Source organism: Nicotiana sylvestris, chromosome 4 (genome assembly GCF_000393655.2).
Source record: "Nicotiana sylvestris chromosome 4, ASM39365v2, whole genome shotgun sequence".
Lineage (NCBI taxonomy): Eukaryota > Viridiplantae > Streptophyta > Magnoliopsida > Solanales > Solanaceae > Nicotiana > Nicotiana sylvestris.
Genome location: NC_091060.1, coordinates 126,106,859 through 126,115,965, shown reverse-complemented (window position 1 = coordinate 126,115,965; position 9,107 = coordinate 126,106,859). Strand labels below are relative to the sequence as shown.

The 9,107-nt window shown below is 41.5% G+C and overlaps 1 protein-coding gene across 1 annotated transcript; it reads right to left on the bottom strand.

Annotated features, from left to right (window-relative positions):
* Positions 1–1,982, bottom strand: LOC104228376 (ethylene-responsive transcription factor RAP2-4-like). Its single transcript, XM_009780831.2, has one exon. It carries the CDS (start codon positions 1,426–1,428, stop codon positions 343–345), a length of 1,086 nt encoding a protein of 361 aa, XP_009779133.1. The 5' UTR covers positions 1,429–1,982; the 3' UTR covers positions 1–342.
* Between the last annotated feature and the right edge of the window lie 7,125 nt (positions 1,983–9,107).

The following is a 9,107-nucleotide window of genomic DNA, read 5'->3' as shown; positions in this document are numbered from 1 at the left end:
TGAATAACAGAACTCTAATTATTATACTGCTAAAAGAGGAAATATTGACACTAAAGAAAGAAAGTACAAATGACAAAGCTTCAAATCCACTGCCCTAGCCAAGACAAAAACACCAGCTGACCAGTTAGGATTATTTTAACCTAAAAGATGAAGACTCAAAATGGACCCCATTATTACAATAGGATACCCTACTAAATTCAAGGATTAGCCCTGCAATTGCCAAAAACTCCATTGCAGTCCCTTTCCTAAATACGCCACCATCAACAACTATAAACAAAACAAAATTACATAGACTCTTAGACCTGAACTTAATTGCTAATTACTTTTTTTTTTCTAATTTTATTATAAAGAGGCCCAATCAATCTCATGAGATGGATACTTCTGCAACAACATATTCTCCGAACACATGTCCCACGTTGACTCTTCCTCAGTAAACTCCGGAAATGTCAGGTCAGTTACGGGCGATGATCCACCTGACCCTGAACCCGACCCGTCACTCTCGGATCCGCCTTCGGCCACCTTGCTCTCCTCTTCCTCCATTTTCACCACCGCGGCCGCTGAAGACCCTTTGGACGTCTTCTTCTTAGAGTCAATGCTCTTCCCCTGCGCCAAGCTCTCGCAAATCTCCTTTAACTTGGCATCAACAGAGGAATGCAATGGATTGTACTCTCCGAATTCGCCGCCGATAAGTGAGCCGTTGTGGCGGAGATGGGGAAAGTTGAGTCTAGCAAAGTCGCCACGTAGCATATACGCCGCCTTGTCGTAGGCCAAGGCAGCTTCTTCAGCAGTGTCAAAGGTGCCAAGCCAAAGCCGGGTCCGGTTCTTGGGCAATCGGATCTCAGCTACCCACTTTCCCCAGTGGCGTTGTCTAACGCCTCTGTAGAGCTTAGTGGGCTTTGGTGGTGAGCCAGATTGCTTCATTTGAACGGGCTTTGGGCCCAACAAGTTCATGGTAGATGCATGGTGGTGGAACATCATCTGTTGTTGTTGTTGGGTTTGGAAGTTGATTTGGGCTTGGATTTGTTGGATCTGAGCTGGGGTTAATTGATTCAACCCGATTGAGCCTGGTTGCTCCATTCCATAACCCGAAAACCCAGTTGAAAAGATTTGGGTATTTTCAGTCGTGGAAGTGGAACAAGAATCAGAGCCCATAGGTTGAGGTGCTGTTTGGTAAAAAGAAGTGCAAGGATATGAAATGGTAGAAGTAGGGGTAGGAATAGGAGGAGGAGGAAATGAAGGAAAAGAGTGAAAATCAGAAGAAGGGAAAGGAGTAGAAATAGAAGGAGGGAAACTAGAAGAAGAAGAAGAAGCACTTTTCATAAAAGGTTCAAGTGCTTCCATTAATTCACCACCAGAAGTAATAATAGGTTCTGATGTTGAGTGAACATCTACAGATGTACTATTCCAAAAATCCATAGCTGCTGCCATTACCTAAAAATACCTGTTCACAAAAAAAGTTAACCTGTTTCTTGTCAAATAAAAGAAAACAGGTGAGTGATTTTAATTACAGCTGAAAGTATAAACAGTAAAAAAGGATATCAAAGAGGTCTTCAAATAACAACCTCTTTTTTCAAAAGAAAAAAAGATTCAACCTTTGAGGGACAACTAATAAGCCCTCTAAAGCTGATTTTGAAAGAAAGATAAAAACAAGTCTGAAACTATACTGAGTTAATTTATACCAGATCTCGATTCTGAAAACACCTGGATTATAAGAAAATATTTCGTCTAATTAAAAGCTTGCATTTTCTCCATTTCTTTGTTCAAAAACACAAACTCAAAAGTCAGAAAACCTTCTTGAAAAAACACAGATGGTTTACAGAAAGGGATCAAAGAAGCGGGATGATACAGAAAGGGGGGAAGAAAGAAGATGAAAAAACTCTTAAAGAAAATTCGATTTTTTTTTTAGTGTGTGGTGTGTGCAGGTGTGAGAAAAATATGGATGAGTATATCTCTCTCTCGCCTCACTCTTTTGTTTTGTGGCCTTAATCTTCTCAACTGCCCCCTTTTATACTACTTTGGCCCATTGTTTTACCCTTTTAACCCTCCTCGTTAATAGTGTTTTTCCTATTGTAATTATACTTCTCGTACTCTCTAATTTCCACTCTTCTCTATCTAACAAGTCTATCTTTTACGTTACATTTTTCAGAAGCTGGAACCAGTTGTTGATTGCCACGTAGATATTTCCACCGGCAACTTGCGCGTCCTATCACTCACATCTGTCAGTTACATTCCGCTTCCGCTCTTCTTCTTTTCATTGTGCGTTTGTTGACTGGCAGTGTTCACACCTCAACTTTTTCAATTTTGGTTTCTTTTTTCTTCTTTAGATTTAGATGATGAAATGGAAAGAAAACGACTTACGAGAATCTATGGCGTGAGTTTTTAAAATATTGAAAACCTGAATTTTCAAATCCTCAAATTCATTTTTGTCTTTTTTGCAAAAACTTGTTCCAATAAACACTACTCCCAAATTTTATACTTAGCTAGTGTTTAGACGTCGAAAAACTGAGTTTGGAAACTTAATTTTCTATATACAAAACTCAAACTAGTACCACCAAATTTTATACTTAGCTAGCGTTTAGACATAAATTTTGTTGAAACTTAAAAAAAAAGAATTTTAATATGAGAAGAAAAATAGCTTTTTTGGAAGTTGAGATGTGTTATGATACATTTTATTTGAAAAGAAATTGAATTTATGAGTAGAAAACTTGAAAAATTAGTCTAAACTATTTTTTGAAGCTTCAAAAATTTATTTTCAAAAGCTGGTCACTTTTTTATAACCAAACAATATTTTTAATTTTTTTTTTTTTAAAATGGAAAAAAACTTATGGCCAAACAGATAGTCCATCACTAATATTCCTTTCGAGTCTCGAACTCTACCTTTTCCATCATCGTTAATCTATTTTTCTATTGTTTGTTTTATTGTGACGTAGTATATGCTTTATCAAAAAAAGAAGTGACATAGTATATGATCTTTTACTTCCGCTGTCCTCTTTTTATCAACTTAGCATAAACTATACTTCGCGATAATAACCACATCTTTTTTTTCCTATTTAGCGGGTTGTTCTCCTATGATATATATGAAAAATATATACATTACAACATTTTTATTCGTAAATTCATAATTATCACTAGATTTGCTACTACTATTTTATATATGTTCCGAGCCCAATTTATGGATTTTGTTATTTATTTATGCAGAAATAGCTTTGTGATGAAACTGAATTACTATGCTTAGTTATTAAATTTTTAGAATATTTAAGTATATTCATGGGATTTCCCCTTCTTTTTCTGTTTGAATCAATGGTATAACGAAAGGAAAATAATTCAACGTTATTGGAATATTGCTGAAATTGTGTCAAGTGGTTAAATTGGGGGGAAAAAATTCATAAATGGCTTGATTTATAACTAGTAACTGAAAAAATAGCTACTTTTTTATGTAAAGATAAAATATGAAATACTCTTAAAAATTCAAAAATTTAAGCATAATATGCTTGTATACGGGCGAAATCGGGAGGCCCGATTTCACGATTATTGCGTCTCTCCCTTAGCCTCAAAAAGACCCCGAAGATCCGGGGACGCAGCTTGAGGCTTCGACCTCGAAGGCTCTTCACACTCGACCTCGACGCAGCATGAGTCGGTGGTTATCGAGGGTAAGCGGGAAGTTCCCTAGGCATGAGGTACGAACTGGCGTCACCTGCAAGAATAGTACCAGTCTGCACCAGATTACAAGGTAGTTGTGCCAACTATCTTACTTTGTAATAAATGCATTGGTACTATGTTGGGGTTTTCCCTCATATATAAAGGGGATCCTTGTCATTTTGTAAGGGGGTCTGATATTCAATACTAGATATACAAGAACATTCTCTCTGCTCTCTAACAGATTCTCTTGATCTCGTTACTTCCATTTATTGCTTATATTCATTGTGTTCTATTTATTGTTCTTCATTTATTGTTTATCATTGATCATAAAGAGCCATCATTTTAGCTCTCATAATTGTTAATCCTCCCTCGATTGCCCTAAGCCGGCCACCAGACTCGACCTCGAGGCCCCATTTACGCCAGCTCAAGGTCCGGATTTCCAGCCATTTGGTTTGACTATCACATCATTTTCAAGCTATAATATTGCTTTCTAATCTTTTTACGTAGCATCCATTGCCTAACAACTAGCATAAAAATAGATCATGTATTTTTAGAACAACAAAATCAAATCTAGTTGTTATTACTATTTTCACGATAAACAGTTTGGCGTCCATCGTGGAGCTAAAAATAATAGTGATTATTTTCTTGCTGGTTTAGCTACATAACGCAAGTTATCTTTCACACTTTTTCTTGTCCAAGATCTTTGATTTCAGGTCAAAATATCTAACTCACTAAATGCACGTGAAAACAACAATCTTGAAGACCACAGAGAGAACAATGTGGATGTTCCGGGTGTTGGTGTACCACCACGAAACCCTGAGAATGCACCAGAACCAATTCCTGTGGACGCAGTCTCATGCAATGCCCAACACGTCAATATGAACTCCCACACTAACAGGAGCGTACATCAAGGAGATCAACAAAAAGTCCAAAAAACCCTAGCTCGTTGGGAGGAACAGGAGGTTAGCTTTCATGTTATTTTTTAGATGTTGCAGACACAACAGCTGGCAATCGCTCAACTGCAGAGCCACCCAAAAACCCCAAGTACAGCAGCCCCTCAGACCGAACAGGTACCAGAAAGATCAAGTAATAACGGGTCGGCAGCCGACCCCACCATCGTAAAGATGCTCGAGGACCTCACAAAGAGGATCGAGTCGGGCGAGAAAAAGATAGAAGCCAACGAAAAGAAGGTCGAGACCTACAATTCCAGGGTTGACCAAATTCCGGGCGCACCCCCGATCATGAAAGGTGTGGATTCAAAGAAGTTCGTACAGAAGCCATTCCCACAGGAAGCGGCTCCAAAACTCATTCCAAAGAAGTTCAGAATGCCAGACCTCCCGAAGTACAACGGAACCTCAAGCCCCAATGAACACGTTACTGCTTACACATACGCAGTGAAGGGCAACAACCTAAAGGACGACGAGATCGAGTCCGTCCTACTAAAAAAGTTCGGAGAAACGCTTTCAAAGGGGGCAATGACGTGGTATCACAACGTGGCCCCAAACTCGATAGATTCATTTGCCATGCTGGCAGATTCTTTCATAAAGGCACATGCTGGTGCCATCAAAGTAGCAACAAGGAAATCCGACGTCTTCAAGATCAAGCAGAGGGAGAATGAGATGCTACGAGAGTTCGTATCTCGCTTTCAAATGGAACGAATGGAACTACCACCAGTTTTCGATGACTTGGGCAGTGCAGGCCTTCACTCAAGGTTTGAACGAACGACGTTTGGTGGCTTCGAAACAACTGAAGCAGAATTTGGTTAAATACACCGTTGTGACTTGGTCGGATGTTCACAACCGATATCAATCGAAAATCAAGGCCGAGGACGACCAATTAGGAGCCCCCTCGAGCTCGGTATACCCAAGCAGGCTTCTGGCGAAGGAGACAAAGCCAAACAAAGAAATGTACCAGCCATACACCAAAGACAAGAGAAACGCCCCAAAGCATAACATACCCCAGAATGATCGAAGAACGTACCAAGGGCAGAACCCTCGGGGACTCGTCAGCAGAGCCGGGTTCGATAGACACGCAGGGACGACAGAGGCACCCCACTTGTCGAATACAACTTCAACGTCAATATTTCAGATATCGTGTTCCCCATCAGTAAAATCAGAGACACCAGGTGGCCAAGGCCTGTACAATCAAATCCTTCACAAAGGAACCATAACTTAATGTGTGAATTTCACAACACACACAGTCATAGGACCGAAGATTGCCGGCAACTCTGGGAAGAGGTAGCCCAACTACTCAACAAAGGTCATCTACGGGAATTCCTCAGCGACCGAGCCAAAAATTAGTTCCGGGAAAGAGAGGCAACCAAAAAGAACGAAGCAGATGAGCCGCAACATGTTATCCACATGATCATGGGAGGGGTCGACACCCCACAAGAACCCACTATCAGAAGAACGAAAATATCCATCACCAGAGAAAAGCGAACTCGAGGTTACATACCCGAGGATGCCCTCACATTCAGCGACGAGGATATCGAGACCTTGTCTCAGCCTCACAACGACGCACTGGTAATTTCTTTCCTTGTGAATACATTTTAAATTAAACATGTACTTGTGGATCCAGGTAGCTCGACCAACATCATCAGGTCAAGGGTCATGGAGCAGCTCGGTCTGCTCGACCAGATTGTGCCCGCCTCTCGAGTCCTTAACGGATTCATATGGCGAGCGAGACAACCAAAGGGGAGATCACCCTCCCGATCAATGTAGCTGGCACTATCCAAAATGCCAAATTCCACGTTATCAAAAGAGACATGAGGTACAACGTTTTGCTTGGAAGTCCATGGATACACTGCATGAGAGCAGTACCATCAACTTTTCACCAAATGATGAAGTTTTTGACAAAGGACGGAATAAAAACCGTGTATAGGGAACAACATGCAACAAGGGAGATGTTCGCAGTGCACGACGTGGTGCCGGCACCGACACCTTCAATGCTGAAGAAACTGCAGGACAAACAAATAGTGAAATAGCAATCACGAGACACGTTCTCGGCTATACCCGAATGAACAAATGAAGGACCATACCGTGTCCTCGGGGCAAATACTGAAGGCCTACCGAGGCTCAAAGCGCCATCACCACTAAGGCATAACCATCTCCCTTTTTAATTTACACTTCACACTAACCTTTATGCAAGTGTTCGACTGAGACAGTCGAAGCGCTAATCCAGCTCGAAGACCTTAAGGTTTCAAAGCATACGTTGCACTCTTTTCCTTCGACCGGATTTTTATCCCGAAAAGGGTTTTACCGGCAAGGTTTTTAACGAGGCAACATCTATATGCTACCTAAGTAAAACTCAACAAGTATTCAAGGCTTCTTTTGCAATCAACCTCGAATACTGGGGGGCTCGATAGGAAAATAATGTATCGGGCAATACGGTTGAACGAACTGTGTCCGTATAAAATAACTGAGCCCTTAATAGCAAAGACATGTATACTTGTACCAAGTAATCAAAGAATACTTTCCAAAAGCATTTTGCGTTTCAAAGAACTCGGTATTTTTGCAAAAATGGCTCCTCTATCAAAAACATCCCGAACACTCGGGGACTGGCATCAACAACTCGAAACAATGCGACCCCTGGGTCGGAGCTTCAAACTCGTAAGCCCTCAATGAGGCAACATCAAGATCACAAAATAGCTCCAGAGCCAAAAACGTCCCGAACACTCAGGGACTGACGTCGAAAACTCAAGGCCACATGACCTCCGGGTCGAAAACCACAAAATCGCAATCCCTCAATGAGGCAATACCAAGTTTACAAGTAATGGCTCCCGAGCCAAGAAACACTCGATGACTCGGAGACTGCCACCAATCACCATCCCCATCGACTTATCAAATTCCGAGGCCACAAGACCACATGCGGGCAGCCTCGGTCTCGTAAGACCTATATAAGGCAATAAAAATATCTGTAAGACCTCAAGCAAGGCATGAACCACACTTGTACCAAGTAAATCAAAGAGTACTTTCCCCTCCACAAAGAATTTCGAAAGAGTTCGATATTTTTTACAAAAACGGCTCCAGAGCTTGAAAACGTCCCAAACACTCGGGGATTGACATCACAAGCTCGAAGTCGCATGATCGGGTCGGAATCTTCGAACTTTTAAACCCTCAATAAGGCAATATCAAGGTTACAAAAATGACTCCAGAAGCCAAGAACGTCCCGAACACTTGGGGACTGGCGTCAAAAACTCAAAACCGTATGACTCCTAGGTCGGAATCTTCAAACTCGTAAGCCCTCAATAATGCAACGACAAGTCTACAAAAATGGCTCCAGGGCCAACAAAACTTTCAATGCCCCGAGGACTACCGAGGTCATAAGACCCCGTACGTGCAACCTAGATCTCGTAAGACCTATATAAAGCAACAACAATATCTGTAAGACCTCAAGCAAGGCATGAACCATACTTGTACCAAGTAACAAAAACTCTAAGACCTCAAAGGCATGCAAAAACTTATAAGACCTTACAAAAGGCATAATCCCAATCTTAAAGTTAAGGCTATATATCGAACTTGTAAGACCCCTAAAAAGGCATACCCTCGATATAGAGGCCGAAACTACTTCACTCGGGGACTGAAAGTCTCTGGACAAACACAAATGACTACAGTCACAAGGCTGTACCAGCCAAACTAACACGACTCGGGGACGCCCGGTCATCGCTATAAAATCATAGGCCTTCAATTACTTCAAAAATACTTCGAAAATAACTGGTTAAACAGGCTACCCTCGACATAGGCAAAAGAGTTTCGACCATGTCAGCTCCAAACTATAGGCTTCGAGATACTTAGCCACCAAGCAAAACCTCCTGAGGTGCTCAATCATCACCATACAAAGATTCACAATCGAGGTTTTAATCGAACCATCAAAGTGTCAGGAAAACACAATTCCAAAAAGTCCTTAACGAGGGAAAAATAAAGCCCATATAAGAGGTCGTACTGACCCAATGCTTAAGAGCCACTGTCGTCAGGCCATACAAGAGGTCGTACTGACCCAACACGTAAGAGCCTAAGGGGCAGCTTGAAATTCAAAAACTTGAGGGTCGAATGAGCTCGAGTCAATACCCGAGTTGGAGACTGAACCCAAAACAGTTAACTAAATATGCCTAAGAGCAAAAGCATCAGAGCTCAAACGCCGGCTTATACTAAAAGGTCATACCGACCTAATGCATAAGAGCTACTGTCGCCAGCACTAAAATCGTAGGTCGCACCAACCCAACGCGTGAGAGCCACTGTTGCCAGCACTAAAATCGAAGGTCGCACAGACCCAACGTATAAGAGCTAGGTCTAACTCGGGAACACTCGGGGACTGACCTTCGACCGTTAGCAATAGCAAAAACCCGAGAGTCTAACCCAAGGTCTAAGATCTCGGATCGATTATCAAAAACATCACACATTATTCCCAAAAGGCAAAGGAGAAAAGAAGTGATAAAAAACGAAAAGACTTTTATACATATTACTCACATA

What these genes read in the sequence shown, in the direction of transcription:
- LOC104228376 (XM_009780831.2), bottom strand. Translation starts at nt 1,428, where the DNA reads ATGGCAGCAGCTATGGATTTTTGGAATAGTACATCTGTAGATGTTCAC.